This window comes from Gymnoscopelus microlampas, assembly GCF_963454915.1.
Source record: "Gymnoscopelus microlampas genome assembly, chromosome: 15".
NCBI lineage: Eukaryota > Metazoa > Chordata > Actinopteri > Myctophiformes > Myctophidae > Gymnoscopelus > Gymnoscopelus microlampas.
The window spans coordinates 40,298,722-40,319,966 of NC_139952.1; the positions used below are offsets into that span (position 1 = coordinate 40,298,722).

The window sequence follows — 21,245 nt, forward strand, 5'->3', positions numbered from 1 at the left end:
TTCTACTGTCCTGGAATGGTTCCCTGAGTTGACCATAGTGAGAAGGGAGATTTTGGGATAGAAATTAGCAACCAGGTCTATGAAAACGAGCCCAAAAGAAGCCACTACAATGGGCCACATGAGCAATTTATATATTTGAAAATGGCTCATCTTCAAGCTCGCAACGTGTTGCAGTTGTGAGCTTGTAAATGTACTATTTGTGGCTGGCACAATGTTTTCAGAAGGGAACATGTGGACAATTTCGTGTTAATTTGGAGAGTCCTTGACATAAATATTTGAGGACCTCAACAGAAATGATGTTTAAACCTAACCTTAATCCTAACCTCACAGAAATGATGCCTAAACCTAACTTCAAAACCCTGTCCACCTGGGCGAAACGCCAGGAAAAAATACTCTCCCATTGGTCACAGAGAGAACAGTTGGACTGAAGAGGAAGGTCAGCTGGGACTCTTCACCTGTAGACACGAACCTTGTTCAATGTACAGCAGGGAGCAGCAAAGAGAATTAACTCCCCGGTGAGGATGCTGCCAGATCCATCAAGTTCATGAGTTCCTTGACAGAAGACCTACCACTTGTTCCTTATTTCTACAATTATGCCAAGTATGGACTATTATTTAATCCTGACCCTGATAGCTATAATGTTTCTGTAAGAAGTGTTAGCTGTACTTCACATCATACTTATGAATTGCAGTTGAGTTTTATTTTATTTTAGTAAAAAGCATTGCATTTTTTCATTTTCCCTGATTACATTGATTAAAAAAAGTATAAATAGATCAATACACCATACGTATATAAATGGAGTGAGCTGAGGCTAAGGCCCGTGTCCACCAAGATGTTTTTTCCTGAGCACAGCGCATGTTTTTAATTGTGTGCTGAAGGCAGGCTTAGCCGCAGAATCAGAGGATAACATGGAGATACATTTTGTATGTCTTGTTTCCATCCACAAAGGTATGACACAGGGACTTGAGTAAAGACCATTGCTGCCCTCTTGTGTTTATAACAGTGCAGTTATATAATGAATCACTAGAGGTTATGATCAGTATTTTGTGCATTTAATATAATTTGTATTCAGTGGAACCAATAATAACACAAGGAATCACATCATGATCAAGATGACAAAACAAGGTTTAACAATCTTTGTAATCTTTAATCAGGATCAAGATCTTTTTTCACCAGGAAAAAAAGAAGAGAAAAAAAAGACAACGTCTACATATTTACACACAGCTTATCCATACAAACATTTATGTACATGAGATTTCGATAAAGGTGCATGAGCATAGCAGCTGGTATCTGTTCTAGACATTAGTGCAAGAAGAGTATCAGTGCATGTACATAAAGTTTAAGGTGCAAAGAATTGGCAAATGTATACAAACTTGTATATATAAAAATCTGTATAAAAGTGTAAAAACATTGTAGTTGCTTGACAATTAACACTATATTCTAATCATCAAAAATATATTACCATTTAACTATTATAGATTCCTAAAACACCAGAAATTTTAGTGACCAAAATGCAATTTGAAGTGTCATTCTGGGGCAACAAATACAAAATTACAGATATAATTTCTTCTTAAAAGAAAAAGAAAAGGGTTTAACGTCTTCGAGGAACGGTTGCACATTTTTGATGGTCTGATTATTATGTGCAGCTGGTTCAGAGCCTAGATGAAAGAGAACACAGACAGAAGGCAACATTACTGACAAAATAGTTATTAATGTGTGGGCAGCTTTAGCCAACATGTCCAGCAAGGTTCTTGAGGTGGTGATACACAGGGCAACAGGTGGGGACAAGATGGCCAAGTTTCATTATGACATTTATGTCCCAACATATTTTTGTCATTCTACTCTTGTCATTTATATCTCACTACGTTGAACTTGTCCATATAAAGTAGATTAGCAATCCCAATACCTGCTGAGGGCAGTATTACTATATACTCACGATCTGTACATCAACTATTAATTAACTATTAACTAACATCAAGTTTAGCATGACATGTCTTTACAGGTACGTCCTACAATAAGTACCTTCTGCTTCATTCTACTCCTCTGTTGGTCCTTTCTGTTCCACTGCATCCCTTTCTTTTGGCTCCCGTTCCTCAATTGCCCCTGCTCTGTGGTTGAAAACTGAAATAAACAAATAACATCTTTTCATTGCATCCTATGGCAAATATGAAACCATTAAACCATCACAAATATTAACTGACTATTTTGAAATGCCACCATTGAAATACTTACATCTCTGGACAAGTGCCCCTGTTATTAGAGCTGCTGCCCCTATTGCGAGGGTATAAGCGGTACCTGACACCTTCAGGTGTGTCAATTCTAGACGAACGCCATAGAAGGACAGGACTGCGCTCCCACTATGTCAAATATGGAGAGAAGAATCATTAAGAACTTTTGTGAATTACATTTTTCATTTTTTTTTGCATTTATTTAAAAAAAAAAAAACTCTATCCAGAATTCCTTCCAGTTTTTTCGAACAGTGAGAAAAGCATATCTACAAGTTTGGCTTTTTTTTTTGTGGCTATTTTGTTTTTGATTTATTTATTTATTTTTAGCGTCGCAGTTCCCGCCCACTTCCAGTTGCCGGAAGTAAATACTCAATGCATTTTTCCCATTGACTTTTCCGAAAATATTTATATAAATTAATTTAAGCCAAGAATCAAGCTATCCAGGATGCTGGTGAATCATGACCATAAAACGTTTGATTCTGTGAAAAAAACTTTTTTGAAAACGGCAAAACAAAGGATATTTATTAAACATAGTATATCATATCATTAAATATAAAATTTTAAAAAATCACAGAAAAAAAGGTTTTATGGTCATGATTCACCAGCATCCTGGATGGCTTGATTCTAGGCTTAAATTCATTGATATAAATATTTTTGGAAAAGTCAATAGAGACACACGGGCGGAAACGGAAGGCCTACAAATTCACGCCCACTTTTGAGATAGCGCCGCTACTCGAGGTCCGTTAGAACGACGAACTGCAGCTCTCAATGCATTCCCTATGAGAGGATATGAGAATTAGCCTACTTTTAAAATTATCCTGCATTAACTGGAGACGATATTGATTTAAATAAAAATATGTTTCCAAATGTATGGAGTGTCTTTGTCAACATATCTTCTTGTTTTCTTAATAGTTGATGTGTTTCACATTTAATTTGCCACTTTAACGAGTTACCCATAATGTTAACACAGCAGAGGGTAGACGGCAGACAGACGCATTTCAGTGACATCACTGTCTTTACGAGCGCCGAGCGCCGACCAGTGGTGTACACTGTAGAGGCAGGACAGGCGGTCGCCTCCCCAACTAAGATCTCGCCTCCCCTAAAAAAAAAAAAATAACCCGAAAATGTGTCATTGCGTGCTTAATGTCCTCAACGTCACGCACCCAACAAGCTTTGAACTGAGCAGATTGGACCTTCTGTTCCAGAGATAATGACCAAAACATATTGAAAACGTCCACTTTCGCCAGTTTTCTGGGTATTGAAAACCTCAAGGGATGCGTCCGTGACGTATATACCATGCGACCACTTAAAGTCTAGATCTCCGATGCTAGCGGTTTTGACATACTGATGGAGTATATTATAGTATATTGTGGGTAGTATATCGAGATGACAGATATGGGACATTAAAAAGGACAAATCAAACAAATGGGACACTTTATTAGAACACCAAAAAAGTCGCTACAGCCTCAGTAGTTAACCAATGAAATGACGGTATTTTACAATGCCTCTCATAAAGATTGCATTGAGAGCTGCAGTTCATCGTTGTAACGGACCCCGAGTAGCAGCGCTGTCTCAAAAGTGGGCGTGAATTTGTAGGCCTTCCGTTTCCGCCCGTGTGTCTCTATGGGAAAAATGCATTGAGTATTTACTTCCGGCACCCGGATTCTGTGCAACTGCGATGCTCTTGTGGAGACATTGCTGTGGGGTAAATCGTGTTGGCCTTCAGGGCCCCCTGGTGGTGGGGCCCCAGGCAGTATAGTGGTAAAGTGCACCATGTTGATTGATTGAATTTGAATACTTTATTAACAGTTTGCAAAAGAAAAAGCAGAGAAGGATAAACCAAAAAAGCCTGTGACTCATTTGCAATGATCTACACAATCTATCTCCACAAAATATTTCCAAGATCTCCACAAAAGCTTAATCAACTTCCAGCTTAATCAACTTTCCCGAAGCTGTAGAGTGCAGACAGTGTCTATCATGTATGGACAGCCCCCACCACCATCATAATAACCTGATGTGCGTAGCCATTTAGATTTATTGCTTGAACTTGTCAGCTGAGTCAAGAATCAACGTTGATTATTCTGAAGTGGCTATTTTTGTGCAGTAGCCTACCTTTTGATTGTTCATTATTCTGAAGAAAATGTGTTCTCATAAACTGATGATGATGCATCATCAGCATTATTGAGAAATCATTATGCAGTCCACACGCAGCATACGCACAAAATGCACAAATTGTAGCCTAATGTAGCTAATCAATCTATTCGTGCAAGAAGCTGTTTGGCTACATATTCAATTTTACTTGTGTGTTAAACTAGTTTTCCATTCAAAATACAATGCTGTAAACTGTTAAGCTACATTGCACACCTGCTTGTCATTAACATATATGACCTATTTTGATCGGATGTCCGGGTAAAGTGTAAACAATTGACGTTGTTTTTAAATGCTGTCAAACACTCTTTCGTCTGTGAGTTGCAATGCTTTGAATACAGCGCTTCGCCGCTTTATGATGTGCGGTTCCGCGAGGACGGTGACTCCCCGCTGTGATTGGCCATAGTGAACAGTGAACACAGCTGACATCACAGCGACTACTGGCCAATAGGTCTCAGTAGCTGCCTGCTTATTTCGCGCGAACGCGACTGACTTTTAAATAAAGTCAGTTGTTGCTGTTACTTTTAAATAAATTGTCATCAAGTCATCGGAACTTTCAGTTACACATGCTATGTGTTGAAAGATGCAATCACTAGAGGCTGCGTTTACATGGACAGGTATATGAAATATTGTAAACGAAGCAGGGGCACAGGAGATGTGATTGTGGTTATATGTCTTATAACCATGATTATTAATTATTGTAGCGCTTGGTTGGAAACACCTATGCAGTATGTAGAGGTAACAGTTTACAGAGATGATTGTCTATCAGGTAGACCGTCGGCCTGCTACTACTAAACTAGTAATAGTAGCCTAAATAGTTAATACAGTTAAGTTAACATAGTTAATACAGTCAACGATTACAAGATAGGCTACAAACATTTAAACTACTTTATTTTCATTCTCTTTTTTTATTACCATTGTTGGTACATTACACATTACATTACATTACAGTCATTTAGCAGACGCTTTTATCCAAAGCAACTTACAATAAGTGCATTCAACATATGGAACGAAACTAATCCCCAGAAGTCTTAAGTGCATTTTCTTCTAAAATAAGCAACCAAGAAAACTGGGAATTGATAAACACATGACTTTAAATTGAACGTTTAACATAATTTTAAAGCACTTACATTCCGAGAGGCATTGTGTATTGTTATCCTCTGCGCTGCGCTGGGCTGGAATAAATAATGTTGCCAGCAGTTGCCTTATTTTATGGTCACATCTTGTCACAGATTCTTGCCAGATTTTGTGAGAGAAATAAGCAACAGGTCTAGGAAAACAAGCCCAAAAGAAACGACTATAAGGCCACATGACTGAGCACTTTAAACCTATATACTCTAGTCTGTATCCATCGGATATTTGAAAATAGTCTAGCCGGACTACAAGCTTGTAGATCTGCAATTTTCAATTTTTGAAACATTCTAACATCATAAATCTGGTATTGATTGATTGAATATTTTTATTAGGCAGAAATGTAAAAAACAGTACAAGTACAGTACAGTCAAAACACTTTGTCTAAAAGGTCCTTGCCGTCTTGTTTCCATTACTGGTAAAAAGCCAGGTATGGGGGGGGCTCCTTTGGCACAGAACATTTACAGATGAAACTCATTAATTTTGGGGTCCTTGACATGAAAATATTTGAAAACCACTGGTTTAAATAATATTAAGCAACTACACTTTAGAAACAAGCCCAAAAAATGCTACCAGTATTTACAAGCAACTATGCAGAAAAACAAACGTTGCTTATAATAAGCAGACATGGCAACATCTGCCCAGCCCTTTACCGATAAGGCAGGGCTATAATAGTTTGTAGCGCAGGCGCAGAACAAACTTTTCTCCTCCTGTTCTCCAAGTTTTTATCATACAGTCTATAATGGTCCACTCCAAACCGGAGTAAAAAGATAACGCATAGACACACACACGCACACACACACACACACACACACACACACACACACACACACACACACACACACACACACACACACACACACACACACACACACGCTTAACTAAAAAGCGATGTGAAGACAGACACACATTTAATGCTCATTTAATGCTGAATTATAGAGCTGATAAAGTAACTGAAAAGACCGCAAAAAGCCATTGGCTTTATTGTGTTGTATGATATAAAGCATATTATACAATTATATACATTGTAATATACTAGAAGTTCGGGCCACTACGCGGCCCGAACGTCTAGCGTGACGCGTCGTTCACTTTGCAGTGCCACCTTACAGGCACCTCACAGTGTGAGAGAGAGTTTTGTGCTCTCCTAAATCCACGGCAGGCTTTGAAAGTACCCACTTCAGAAAGAGGTGACGTGCATCACCTCTCCAATGACCAAAACCCACTTTGTGATTACTCAGACCTGGTATTAGCCTGGTTCCATACCATAGACCCCGCCCACTCTCTGAGTGGACTGCCCCTCTTGGTCTGGTGTTGTAATGTGAACCTAGCAGTGGCGGAGCGTCCGGGGAGGCAAGGGAGGCGGCTGCCTCCCGGCCCGCGACCCTGGAGGGCCCGGCCGCCAGGGTAAGAAATAAGAATTAAACAACATAACCCTAACCTAACCCTATCCTAACCCTAAAACCGAAATAAAGTGACAAAAAGCCCCCCAAAAGGTGACCCGACCCGACCCAAACCCGCAAAATTTTCCGCGCGGAAAATGTGTGTGCAGTGGTGTACAATGTGAAAAGATAGTTGAAATCGCAGGAGATGAAGTTAGCAGTTTATTTGTGTAAAGGGTCGTCGGCGTGGGTTGTGTTGAGGATGGATCATGGAAGCCGTCGAACTGGTGCATCCTACCTATTTATAGGTAGGATGTGATGTCATGCTGTCGTGAGATTATGTCACACTGGCGTGTCTCATCGTGATGTCACGACCGTGATGTCATATGACGTCACACTGGCTACATACATACATACTGACAACCGACATGGCGCAGGATTCAAATTGTATATATAGATTGTGCACTTCTGTCTCAAAAGCTGCAGTTAATTTCTCTCTGTGTATGCCTCAAAGCAGTGCACGGACTAGGCCTACTATAAATGACTGACAAAGATTATCTTTAAAATAATGTATTGTATTTATTTATATGTGGACTGATAGGGTGATCATATTCTGAATTAAATTCCCAAAAAGAGGACACTTCACGCTATTTAACTATAGCTGTAGGCTACTCATTCAATTCTGAACCGATTCTTAAAATGTAAAACTCTATTAGCTGTGAAGGGTCTTCTCTCATGTCTATCAGTCATGATTTATTTCGCCATCAAGCAAAAAGGAAACATTGGCGGGCGGGTCTCCATCGCGCTGCTCGCGCACCTCTCTAAAATGGAAGAACCGTCTTCCTAAAACACCCTCGCCCCGGGTCTATCCGGCGGCTTCGGCCCGCGAAAAAAAATGCGGCATTGTGTTTTAGGACGAGCATTCCGTTTTCCACCCGCAGAATTTTCCTATGTTAATTGAGTCGGGAGGCTTTGTAAACTTTGTTGAGGTGTGAATTTAAAGTTGTTTTAAATCTATGCGTGTGCCTGCGCGTGCTCCTGTAGGTTCTTGCATGGCGTGCAAGCCTGTCCCATGAGCAATGCAATGCTGGGGACATTCCACTCATTTCGGAATGACTGCTCATTCAGAATTAAAATGCTCATGTAAACACCTCAATTGGAAGAGAATAGGCTATTCCATTCGGTCTGATTGGAATGCATTTTCAGTTAGGGTTTGGAAGGGTGGTAGGCTATACCTCATTTGAATCGGGATATATTTAACACTAGAGTTTCGGGGGGCTACGCCCCCCTCAACCCCAGCCGCGCACGGGGCCCAGCGTGGCCGTGTGTATATTGGGGGACCCAAATCGCCGGAGTGAAACTGTGGAAAAGTTTTTTTGAAAAAGGAAAAAATTGGAAGAAATAATATTTGTTATGTTTCAGGGGGTCCACAGGGGTCCGCGGACCCCCTGATGGTCCACTGACCCCCTGTGGAGTGTTGGGACGCGCCGGGACACCCCTGGAACATTGCGGACCATTTCGGTGTTTTTTTTTTTTTCATGAAGGTGGTTGCTTGTTTCTGGCGCAGGCTGTGCAAACCTGGCAACCCAGCGCATGCTGCCGCACGTTTAAGTGGCGTAGCGTCATGAGGGTCAGTGGGGCCGTGGCTCGGTCAGTGAAGACCCTGTAGTGCGGATGATATGTGGCATAGAGGGGCAGATTGTAAATCCACAGAGGAAACAGCCGTGGGCTACCATTGGTTCAGCGATGTGTGCGGTCGCCCTGCGGCCCCTCCTCCTCCACCAATGTGCAGTATTGAGAGCCCTGACGTCACAACAATTGGAGCGATGGGCACTGCACTGTGGTTGGTTAGGGTACACCTAGGGCCCAGGTAGAACCCAGTTAAAGCCTGCATGGGCAAAGCCAGTTAGGACCCGCCTTGGTCCCACATAAACATGGCTAGTTGGGGCCCACCTAAGGGCCAGGTAGAAGCTACTTATAGCCTGCATGGGCATCGCAGTTGGGACTGAAGTGGATGCCGCTGACATTGCTGACATGGGGTCCATATGGTTTAGCCCACCTTGAAACCATATGGGAACTACGCTGGCATGCTGGCTGTAATGCAAACGCGGCATCATACCTGCAGTGTGTAGTTTGATGTTGTGTGTGTAGCAGATATACCTGCAGTGTGTAGATCAATGTCCATAGGAAAGTCAATGGCCAGCAGTGTTTTTTTTCCCCAGCAGAGTTTCTAGTGTCTCTGTGTCTCTCTGGAAGAGGTTGCACATGAACTCTGCAGCCGCACTGAGGCGCTTCAACACAAACACTCTGACATGAAGCTGCTTCACACAACAAACATCAGCACCACGCTGCTGTTTGTCCAAAAGACACAATATGTCCTCTCCCACCGACGTCATGTGTTCATTTATCGTCAGCCGTGCAGACTCCTTTTGACACATTTTACGTCGTTTATCCAGCTCTCACTGACTCTCCACATCGGGCTGTTATTTTGCTGCGATCAAGTCAACGATGTGAGAGATTAGCTATCACAGACGGACGGACAGGGGGTGAAACATAGTCTTGCGCCATGCCTTTCGGCCTGGCGGAGACAATAAAAAACCGAAAGTAAAGGAAATGGCCATTTCTGCAACAGAAGTAGTCAATAAACTATGCTATGAAAACATGGGCCACATTGGCAAAGAATGTAAGAAAGAGGCAATAATGTAGAAAATAGCCGATCTCCAAGCTTACAAAGCCTCTCAACGTGAGGCGTTTCGAGCTTGTAGATCGGCTATTTTCACAATATTTACTTGTGGAACGGAGTCAAACAGAATGGGGGGGTCCCAGATCAAGTACGTGTATTTGGGGGGGGGGGGGGGGGGGGGGGGGGGGGGGCGGCGTGAAAGGGTTGATAAACACTGCTCTAATCGGAGGGAAATTATCTGAAATTACTACATGACCATAATGCAGGCTAACATGCGTTGCACGGGGCGGTCCTGCCATTACGTTAGTTACTGTTGTTGCTGTGGAGCTACATAGTTCTCCAGAAGACACACACAAACATACAGCATCTACAATGGACGAACTGAGCAGCAATATAGACATTGACCACACGAACGTGCATTGTTGACAAAGTGATTGCACAGCCGCTGCAGGCATGACAACCAGGTTAGCGTTAGCGACATGGCAGCTATCACAGCGCCCTGTCCGTCGTGCTGCAACTGCCTGTGATGGCTACAGCAGTAACAGCAAGCTGTCTGCGATGCCATTGTCTGGAGACTGCTCTTAGCGTGACACGACCAATGAGAGTGAGCGCTGTAGTTGTTGCTAAGATACGGTGGCGTCTCTGCCCCATAGCTTGTAGATCTCTCACACATGATTGGCGTAGGCTGCGTTGCCAGGTCTGACTTTGTGTCTAAGCAATGGTCGGCTTATTTTTGCGCGCCTTTGGGCTCGTTTGCATTGTGCGCACGGCAGCGCTTGTTTAGCGTACGTCAGCGCGACGTGGCAACGGACGTGGCAACGTGAAAGGTGATTGGCTGGTGAAAAGAAACACCCGACGTTACACCAGAAATGGTGCCTGGAGAAAATGGTGACCAAAAAAAATGTTTGGAAAAAAAGGAAAAAACCCCCGCAGCGGCTGGCTGCTGTTGTGGTGATGAGGTCGTGCGCACGGTAAACGGTACGAAGCTGGCTCCCCTTCCGTTTTGTCCGACATTTGGTGAGTAGAATTAATTATGTTGCGCGGTGGAAACGGTGTAGTGAGCAGTGAGATGTCCCCTACGCGAGGCGTAAATTCAGCGCGGCCGCCGTGGCGAGTCAGTAGGCGACATGTGGTCTGGCGGTGCGTTGTTTATCCGATAACAGAGCTGTGGGGTGTCGCCACCGAGGGTGCGGAAGTTGCTCGCCATTTATATAGTTAGATATAAACACTTTATTCCGAAGCTCCTCTCTCTGTTTGGAATACATATATCCTTTTGCACATGTCCGTCCTTAGTAGTGCTGTCAGAATTAGCCAAAAAATTACCTCAAATGATAAATCTTGAATTTGTATTATTTTTAATGTAAAATATTATATACTGCAGAAGTCTTTATGCCTCTGTATGCGTCGGCCGTGGTTGGTGCTGAGAAGCGCTCTCTGCTGCTTGATAAAATGAATGATTCATATTCTATAGCATAGGCCTACATTTCATAAATGTATATACTGTAATGACAGTTTCCCCTAATATTGTTTCGCACACACCCACTCGAACCCTGGCTTGTATTGTTGGTAAAGAGGGCATCATCTATTAAGATAAAATATGGCATTTGAGAGTATACACGACAGGGTGGTGAAAATGCCCCTCACATCACCATCTACATTATATATAACTAACTTAAGACACTACAAAACATCAAATGACCTCCTCCTACTTTTGAATTTCAACCTCGGAAAATTGTTATTGATTTAGTACCTGATTTCTATTTGGATTTCAATCTCAATCTAATGCACAACATAGGACATACCAAGGTCAACACAACTGCAAACATAACTCAATCGAAGGCCATAATGTTAATTTGTCAGGCCATAATGTTTTTTGTTTTTGCCCTCTACTGGTACAAACAGAACCATACCTAGGCCATGTTTGTTGTCAGCGCCCTCTACTGGTACAAACAGAACCATATTTGTCAAAGGCGAGAGTCTTCTTTGTCACGTGACTGCTGATGTCACGTGGTACCAGGATTGTACCGGATATAGGAGTTGTGTTTACATCCTCTTTCTTCCTCATCAGACGGTTTCAAAACTGTAGTGACATAGAGGTAAGACAATGCACAAGGCTTTAGTACGAAAAGCAATTACATTGTTTAATATTAGTTTTTTTAACCACTGTAACCCTAGTGCAAACACCAATCTATAATGGTATGATTTTTATTCAGGCACTCGGTCAACGGATGGCCTGATCAACTTGATAATTTACACACTTGCACATAATTATGCAATTGGCTCCGACGTAATGAATGCCTTTAGAGTCCAATTTTAAATTGGGATGAAGTTTAGGTTGCTTTACTTACTATGATTAATAATACTTCTGTATATTGACTATTGTATACTTAAATGATATCGATGATATCACCCCGCTGTAGTATCACCACGCTGTAGTAAATTACACAAACGGATACAGGATAGGTGGGCACTAGGGACATCGGGCACCTCGATGTAAAATTGGCTATTTTGTCCAAAATGTCAAAAAATAAAATATTAGAAGTAAAGTATACATGATGTGAACATGCACGGTACATCTGCATCATTATCAGACTTCAACTTCTTGTTTATGCCCCAAAATGACTGGATATACAGGTTTTGTAGCAATTATAGAAATATTAGACCTAAATTGTCGAATGTTTAAGCATGTTCTAATCAATACTTAACTTTACTTTAAAAACATTTTTCTAATATTAAGTTTAATATTTTGGAAAAAATAGCCATTTTGACATCGAGGTGCCCAGATGTCTCTAGTGCCCACCTATCCTGTTACCCCACAAACTCTTAAAGTTGTGGCCTTAAAATACGTCTAATAATGATGGTATTGCTGACTGGAAATGATTCTGTCGTCTCTGTGAATAGGCCTACACAGTACACATTGAAATACTAATCAGTCAGTGGTTTTCAAACATTTTAATGTCAAGTACCCAAATTCATATGTATTTGGCCACCCACCGACCTCTATATAAGAAGATTTTTTTGGCAGGGGCCACAAAATCTTGAGAGAATATTTGTTAAACATTTTTTTAAATTTATCCAGATTTTTGACAATTTTCCCAGATACAAGATGTTTTGAAATGGCACATCTATTTCCTTTCTTTCTTTCTTTTTAAAGTATAAATAATTTTCCTCATTTTGCTGGGGACCCCTGGGGACACCCTCACGGACCCCTGGCTGTGGGGACCCCACTGAGAGAACCAGTGTGTTAAATGTCCACTCCTTGCTGGATGTGTGTTGCAGGGTGTCAGTCAGTCCACTCTGTTTTAGGTCTGTCACAAACAATTATTACATAATCGCCTAATCGCAATTTTATATATATATATAGCATAATCGTCATCATTTACATGTTGGAAAATGTTCATATATTTTCAAACGTTTTCAAAAATAGTGGAAATAGACGATTACAAGCTCAATGCAACGTGTTTTCAGCTTGTAGATTGTCTAATTACTTTCAACTTCAAGAAAACATTAATAGTGGAAATAAATATGCATGTTATATTTATATAACATGCATATTATATCTGCCCTTTGCAACCTTGTTTTTACGAAGCCGAACAGAAATCTTATTTTTATTCATAATATCCAATGACAGAAACAAAATTAAATCGTTATCGCAATTGTTTCGAGTGACAATTAATCTTCAAGTAAACTTTCATAATCGTGACAGCCCTACTCTGTGTCAGTCAGAACAGCATTGATGTCCACTCTGTTTCTCTCTTGTGTGTTTCCACAGGGCGTCAGTCAGAACAGCAGAGATGTCCACTCTGTTTCTCTCTGTGTGTTTCCACAGGGTGTTATTCAGAACAGCGGTGATGTCCACTATGTTTCTCTCTGTGTGTTTCCACAGGGTGTCATTCAGAACAGCATTGATGTCCACTATGTTTCTCTCTGTGTGTTTCCACAGGGTGTCATTCAGAACAGCGGAGATGTCCACTCTGTTTCCCTCGCTGTTTCCACGCATGACCGAGTCACTGTGGTTCAACCTGGACCGGCCCTGTGTCGACGAAACCGAGCTTCAACAGCAAGAACAGCAGCACCAAACCTGGGTACAGACAGAACTAGGCCTGTCACAATTATTACATGTCGTTGCTGTCGGGCAGAAACCTCTTCTCTTCTTAAAATTAACATTTTGTGTTTTTCTGTAAATGAAAAAAGCAGCAGATCCACAAGCTCGAAACATGGCGCGAAGCGATGCATTTTGAGCTTGTAGATCTGCTGCTTTGAGTAACAGTTTTGGACATAATTTTCCACTCGACAGAGACGATAATCGCCTGATTATCACAATTATTTGAGATAATCGCAATCATTTTGCATAATCATCAGAATCGTTTTCCATTCGTCTCATAAATTAATGTGTTGAATAACGTTCATACATTTAAAGAAAATAGTGGAAATAGCTAAGCAGATCTACAAGCTCATGATGCGTTGCGTCACAACAAGTTGTGAGCTTGTAGATCGGCTAAGTTTGCATTTATAAAATGTATGGCTTGTTTTGGCCATAGTATGTTATTTCTTTTGATACTTTTGTGTGACTCTGTATTATGATCAAGTAGGGCATTAACTAACTTAATATGGAGATAAGAGGTTTTCTGTCTGATGCTCACATACACCTGCATGGGCACATACTCACAAAATGTTTGCTTATATTATGCGTCTTAGTTACAGAGCATTGCTGAGAAGGACAACAACCTCATGCCTATTGGGAAGCCCATCTTTGAGGTATTTACTGAGTCTTTTTTAACACCATGTAGAACAGGACCTCACATCTTCGTTTTTATCCAAAGGCAAATTGAAGTTCCTGTAAGTGCTGTGTTTTTGTTTTGTTTTGGACAAAATTGGAAATGGACAGCTATCAAATTGAAACTGATAAATGGGTTCTCTCTTCTGATCGGATGAAATTGTTGACCCACCTGAAAATGCATTTTAATGTTTTATTAAAGAGCAGAAAAGATTGGGGAGACCCCTGCTACTGAACAAAGACTCCATAGTAGTGATTATTGTTGGATGTGGAGCTTAAACCTTTTAACCGAGCACTTCTTGCTTAAATCAAATAATATCACTTACAGCACCTTTTAAACTTGCTGCCCAACGTGTTGCTCTTTCAGCATTAGGAAACTGAAACGTGTAAAAATGGAGTTGAATTGTCTCGCAAATGTTATTAATGATGATGCACTGTGAATTGCAGTGTGTTTTCTATAAACGTGGAAAAGATGGAAGCATTAAGATTAACTCACAAATGTTGTTGTACCCTTTTAATCGTATTCATTTACAGTGGCGTATCAGTGGGTCAGAATGAATATGTTCAAAAACTGTTACTTTTCAGGATTCAAATAAAAAAATGGCAAAAGTAGCAGATCTACAAGCTCGAAACGCTGCGGATCTGCTACTTTTGATGCTTTTGTGTGACGCTATAGTATGATCATACTGTGTATATCCACATCCACCATCTCTGTCCGTTGCGCTTGTTGTGCCTCACAGCAGACGTTTGACGAGGAGGAGGAGGAGGATGACGAGGATGAGGAGGACAGCGAGGAGGACTCGGAAGACGAAGAGGACATGCAGGACATGGACGAGATGAACGACTACAACGAGTCGCCGGACGACGGCGAGATCAACGAGGTGTGTGATCATCAGAGCAACACACACACACACACACGTACGCTGTGCCATTCAGACCCGTCATACGCTCATGTGGTCCAGTGTTTTTTGGCCGCGGACCCCCATCTGAAAAGGTGTTGTGCCAGGGACCCCCAGAAGAGAAGAATTGTGTTTAAAAAAATATCTAATTTATTCAAAATGTTTCAACACCAAAAATAGCAGCCATTTCTTAATAGCCAACGTATAAAATAAGTTGTTAAAATGATTGTGACTGCTGTATTTTGCTGTATTAACAAATGGAACCCCCTCAAAGAATCACTGACCTAGTCCAAAGGTTCTCAACCTTTTCAAGCCCCCCCCCCTCATATTTGACCCCCCCCCCTCCCTCACCACCCTGAGAAGCACTCGGTTCCACAGATAAATATTGTGAAAATAGCCGGCCTACATGGATTTGATTGGCCAAGCTTTGCATTACCTAGTGCAGTGGTTCTTAAACTTGTTCATGTCAAGACTCCTATAAGTACGTGTGTTTGGCCACGGACCCCCATCTGAACATTTTCTGTGCCAGGGAGGGACCTCCATAAAAGAAAAAATGATAAGAGGTTTCTGCTAGACAGCAGCAACGATATAAAAAAGTGATTTGTGTTGTGTTGTTTCGTGTGTAGGTGGACATGGAAGGAACAGACCAAGACCAGGACCAGTGGCTGATTTAAACCAGCAGATGTCGCCAGTGTCCACCACCAGGCTGCCTGTGGCTGAATTCACACATTTTGAAACTCCACTTCTGGCCCCCCAACGGTCTGTGACACAGAGATGGTTCTTTCACTGGATTGAGTGAACAAGGAAGGAAATGTGGGCGGGCACTATGTCTTCTATAAGCACTGGTTCTCAACCTCGGGTCCGGGGACCACCCAGGGGTCCGAATGGACCCTTAACGGACGGGCCCGTAACTCTCGAGTGTGTACAAGTGCCAATGTGTGCAGTGCATACACTTCGCTGGTGCATTACGTGTGTGTGTGTGTGTGTGTGTGTGTGTGTGTGTGTGTGTGTGTGTGTGTGGGCCCATGGAAAAAAATGAATAATAATTTAATGTGCTGGAGATTCCTGCACAGTTTATATCACAAAACGTCTGTTATCCGGTGAGCTCCTACATTATCGTCGCTGACGGGAAGAAACCTCTTATCTCCATATTCTAACTTTTTGTGTTTTCTTTTCCGTAAATTAACGTCCTACTTGATCATACTACAGCGTCACACAGGAGCATCAAAAGTAGCAGATCCACAAGCTCGAAACGCGGCGCGAAGCGACGCGTTTTGAGCTTGTAGATCTGCTACTTTTGCCGTTTTTGAATCCTGAAAAGTAACAGTTATTTTTTGGGACATGTGAGATTTCCACCCGACAGAGACGATATCTAAAGACGACTGGTCCTCGTGTTTTGGCTATCATCCGTCTCTCGAATCTGTGATTACGCTCACACTAGCGGCGGGCACTAACCCTGGAGGACATCAGTATTGTCTCCGGTTGTTCCCGTTTCAGTTTGAACTTTCAAACTTTGGACCTCCTTCCTCCAGTCATGTGCCACGTCTCGGTAGCCAAATTCCCAATTCTCAAATTCCTGCCTCCTTGCCTTGAGTTACCGTAAAATTGGTGACCTGCCCAAAATATGTGACCGTCTCGTGAATGAGCGTAAATCGCTGCCGTTTGTCTAGTAACTTACTTAAACCTAATGTTTTTTAGGCTATGTAAAAACGTATATAAGATTAGACATATAGATTTACGTTTGGACATCGACGTGTTATGTGAAGTCCAAACAATGGTCACGAATTCCGACGGGTCACCAATTTCAACGTAACACCGCCATGCTGGAGGTCGGAGGAGGCAGACATTATTATTGGAATTTGAGTGCGTCTCCACATGGCCCAAATTCTAGCTCAAGCTAGCTTGTACGCCACTGGACTTGAGTTTTCATAGACTAGAATCTTTTGAAAAGAGCTTGTAATTGTGATAATCGCCTAGTGTATAACATGGCTGTCTGATAGCTACCACGAGTATCATGTCTGAATGTGGCACTACTTAATGTGTTACACACATAGTGGATACAATTAAACAAACAACCTCTGATATACAATATATTACACAAAATCATGCTCGCTGGTGACAGTCTGGGTTGTCAAGATTTTTACCAAGAGTATTAAAGACCTTTGATTTCAATAAGAATGTCCTACCCATAAGTCACATTTTATAGTCCAGTGGTTCCCAAACACTGGGTCGGAGACTCGGGACCAAGTAAATATGCCTTATTTTTTTGTTTCCTACATTTTGTTTTTAATTATTTCAAAAGATTTCCTTAAATAAATAAATAAAAATATAGGAAATTCCATAAATTAGGGGATTTCTTTTTCACGATGGCTATTTTCACTACTTTGGGTCCCAGGGAGGAAACGAATCTCTCTTTTGGGTCTCGAGCTAAAACGTTTGGGAACCACTGTTCTAGACAACCTACTCTCTCCAGTATAATGTATGTATATTTTTGGTTGTTTAAAGAAAAATCTGATCAGTTCAATTTCTTCAAAAACTTGCTATTTTTGAATAGCCAAAGTATAAAATAATGGTTAAAGTGGTTGAAATCTAAAATGACACAGATGCTTTCCCGGTTTTAATGGGTTAAAGGTAGGGTAAGTGATATTTTTTTGTTAAAATAAGTGTTTAATAGCTCTTTATTCTGATATATCATATATTAAATTATTATACTATTTTCACAAAAAATGTATCACATCTCAGGAACCACAACTTAGATCCCTATTTAGAAGCAGCTTCTAGTGCTGCAGAACCAGCTCTTTAAGGAGGATTTAAAAGAGACATATGGTAGTACAATAGGTAGGCCAAAAGGTAAGCAGGAAGGCCATTCCACAGTAGCACAGCAGAATATCTGAATGTATGTTTTCCTAGACATGTTTTGTACCGGCATGGCAGGTACAAGTCAGTGGGGCTCCCTCTGGTGGCGTGACTGTGAACACCTTTGACCTTTTTGAAGTAATCGCAGAGATAGCCAGGAACTGAGTCGCTGACTATCTTCTGCACTCTGCACAACTTAATCAGTGATATTCTCTTCTACCCTGAGCCACTTTAGGAGGGGCAGGACTTTTGGATGAGTGCAGGCGATTCGAGTAGATCTTGATCTTGAGTGGGAGTCTCTTTCACGACCAAAGAAGTGAGGCGACGCAGGAGCACAAAGGTCTTCAAACCTCCTTCCTTTTGGTTGCATTCCTCTCCCTCCTTTGGCTTCGTCCGATGATTTCACCACCGAAGAATGAACTCGGCCATCGTTGCTCCTGCTGATCTGTTCAGATCTTTAAGATTTTTGGGGGCTTTTCTGCCTTTATTGATAGTACACAGTAGACATAGACAGGAAACGGGGAGAGGGAGACTGGGAGTGACGTGCAGCAAAGGTTGTCGGGACTAAGATTCGAACCCGCTACGCGCTGTCAGGCGAGGAAATCCAAGTGTGACAGGCTCAACAGTTGGACAGGCGACAGCCAGGTTTCAAGATAACAAAGTTCACTTTATTGTACGTAGCCATACTGGATCAAACGCTGCTTCTGTACTAGATCCTGTAGCCACACTTCACAGGGGAGAGCAGATGGTAACTCTTCTGTCCGGACAGCGGCTCTCCCTGAATGTTGGTGGAGAGATAACTGTTTTTATCCTGTTGTGCCTCGATTTTCTCGATGCACAACAGGTGCGCAGCCACACCTAGCTCCGAGTCCAGTTATAGTTTGACTCAGGCCAGGTGTGACTGCTTAAATCAGTTATCCTCCATCCCTCATGGGCGTTGGAAACTCCTTTTCCCAACCAGCACAAACTCATCAGTAGAGTCGAGATTGTGAGATGAAGGGGTATCAAGGCAATGCTAAAAGCTTTTAGTGGCGCCTCCGCTACGTTGGGTGACAAACTGGCCAGCAAGTGGCGCGGTTTATTAGTTAGTCTGTGGAATGGAGGAGGGGTCAGAAGAAGATTTGCTGTTCTCCTTCGAGGAAACCATAGCTTTACTCTTGGCATGACACGGATGCTTTCCTGGTTTTAATGGGTTAAAGGTAGGGTAAATGATATCTTTTTGTTAAAATAAGTGTTTAATAGCTCTTTATTCTGATATATCATATATTAAAATATTATACTATTTTCACAAAAAATGTATCACATCTCAGGAACCACAACTTAGATCCCTATTTAGAAGCAGCTTCTAGTGCTGCAGAACCAGCTCTTTAAGGAGGATTTAAAAGTGACATATGGTACTACAATAGGTAGGACAAAAGGTAAGCAGGTAGACCATTCCACAGTAGCACAGCAGTCAGTGGGGCTCCTCTGGTGGCGTGACTGTGAACACCTTAGACCTTGTTGAAGTAATCGCAGAGATAGCCAGGAATTGAGTCGCTGACGATCTTCTGCACAACTTAATCAGTGATATTCTCTCTCCTACCCTGAGCCACTTGGGGAGGAGCAGGACTTTTGGATGAGTGCAGGCGTTTCGAGTAGATCTTGATCTTGAGTGGGAGTCTTACATGACCAAAGAAGTGAGGCGACGCAGGAGCACAAAGGTCTTCAAACCTCCTTCCTTTTGGTTGCATTCCTCTCCCTCCTTTGGCTTAGTCCGATGATTTCACCACCGAAGAATGAACTCGGCCATCGTTGCTCCTGCTGATCTGTTAAGATCTTTAAGATTTTTTGGGGCTTTTCTGCCTTTATTGATAGTACACAGTAGACATAGACAGGAAACGGGGAGAGGGAGACTGGGAGTGACGTGCAGCAAAGGTTGTCGAGACTAAGATTCGAACCCGCTACGCGCTGTCAGGCGAGGAAATCCAAGTGTGACAGGCTCAACAGTTGGACAGGCGACAGCCAGGTTTCAAGATAACAAAGTTCACTTTATTGTACGTAGCCATACTGGATCAAACGCTGCTTCTGTACTAGATCCTGTAGCCACACTTCACAGGGGAGAGCAGATGGTAACTCTTCTGTCCGGACAGCGGCTCTCCCTGAATGTTGGTGGAGAGATAACTGTTTTTATCCTGTTGTGCCTCGATTTTCTCGATGCACAACAGGTGCGCAGCCACACCTAGCTCCGAGTCCAGTTATAGTTTGACTCAGGCCAGGTGTGACTGCTTAAATCAGTTATCCTCCATCCCTCATGGGCGTTGGAAACTCCTTTTCCCAACCAGCACAAACTCATCAGTAGAGTCGAGATTGTGAGATGAAGGGGTATCAAGGCAATGCTAAAAGCTTTTAGTGGCGCCTCCGCTACGTTGGGTGACAAACTGGCCAGCAAGTGGCGCGGTTTATTAGTTAGTCTGTGGAATGGAGGAGGGGTCAGAAGAAGATTTGCTGTTCTCCTTCGAGGAAACCATAGCTTTACTCTTGGCATGACACGCTATTCTACTGCTGACAGAAGTACTCCTCTTTCTGGTCTCTGTGGGTTCTAAATGCAGGTTCCACACAGAGATTCCAGACTAATATCTACGCAGTGATGTTAGTCTGGCCATGCCGGCTTAAGTGAAATGGCTTCTACACTGTGTGTTAAAGAGCTGGAGACCCGTGTTACTGATGTTTGTTCAGTGAACAAACACACTATACTAGCAATGATTACTATCACAATATAGCGCTTTAACCTTTTAACAAACTGTTTTTTTTGTTTTAACCAACAGATATCACTCCCCTACCTTTAACCCACAAACTGCTCATGTTTCCTTGGGGTCAAATAAGATCTGTTGATGAATGAAGGTCTGAGGACCGAAATGTTGTTTGTTTCTCTCTAATAAAGGTTTTAATTTTTAAGTATACAGTGTGCAGGAGTCTCTCCATTTGTCCTGTATACATTCAGGCCATGATCTCCTACGCAACGGGTCTGCTGTCTCTTTGTGTTTGTGAAACGGAACATTTTATTTTCGCTGAATACATATAAAAAGCAAGATATTCCTGAGACTTAATGATGGTAAACCCGGTTAATTTTTAACTTGAATGTCACCACTCACCATAGTGCAAACA

The 21,245-nt window shown here is 42.0% G+C and overlaps 1 protein-coding gene across 3 annotated transcripts; it reads left to right on the top strand.

Annotated features, from left to right (window-relative positions):
- Positions 1–11,619: 11,619 nt before the first annotated feature.
- Positions 11,620–21,040, top strand: anapc15 (anaphase promoting complex subunit 15). Of its 3 annotated transcripts, XM_084079658.1 has the most exons (5): positions 11,620–11,665; positions 13,513–13,654; positions 14,268–14,327; positions 15,087–15,227; positions 15,872–21,040. In XM_084079658.1, the coding sequence occupies exons 2-5, from the start codon at positions 13,535–13,537 to the stop codon at positions 15,917–15,919; spliced, it is 369 nt and encodes a 122-aa protein (XP_083935784.1). In that variant the 5' UTR covers positions 11,620–11,665; positions 13,513–13,534; the 3' UTR covers positions 15,920–21,040. The 3 variants fall into 3 exon arrangements, with proteins under 3 accessions (XP_083935784.1, XP_083935783.1, XP_083935782.1); XM_084079657.1 differs by lacking the exon at positions 11,620–11,665 and having other exon boundaries at positions 13,301–13,654; positions 15,090–15,227; XM_084079656.1 differs by lacking the exon at positions 11,620–11,665 and having other exon boundaries at positions 13,306–13,654.
- Positions 21,041–21,245: the final 205 nt, after the last annotated feature.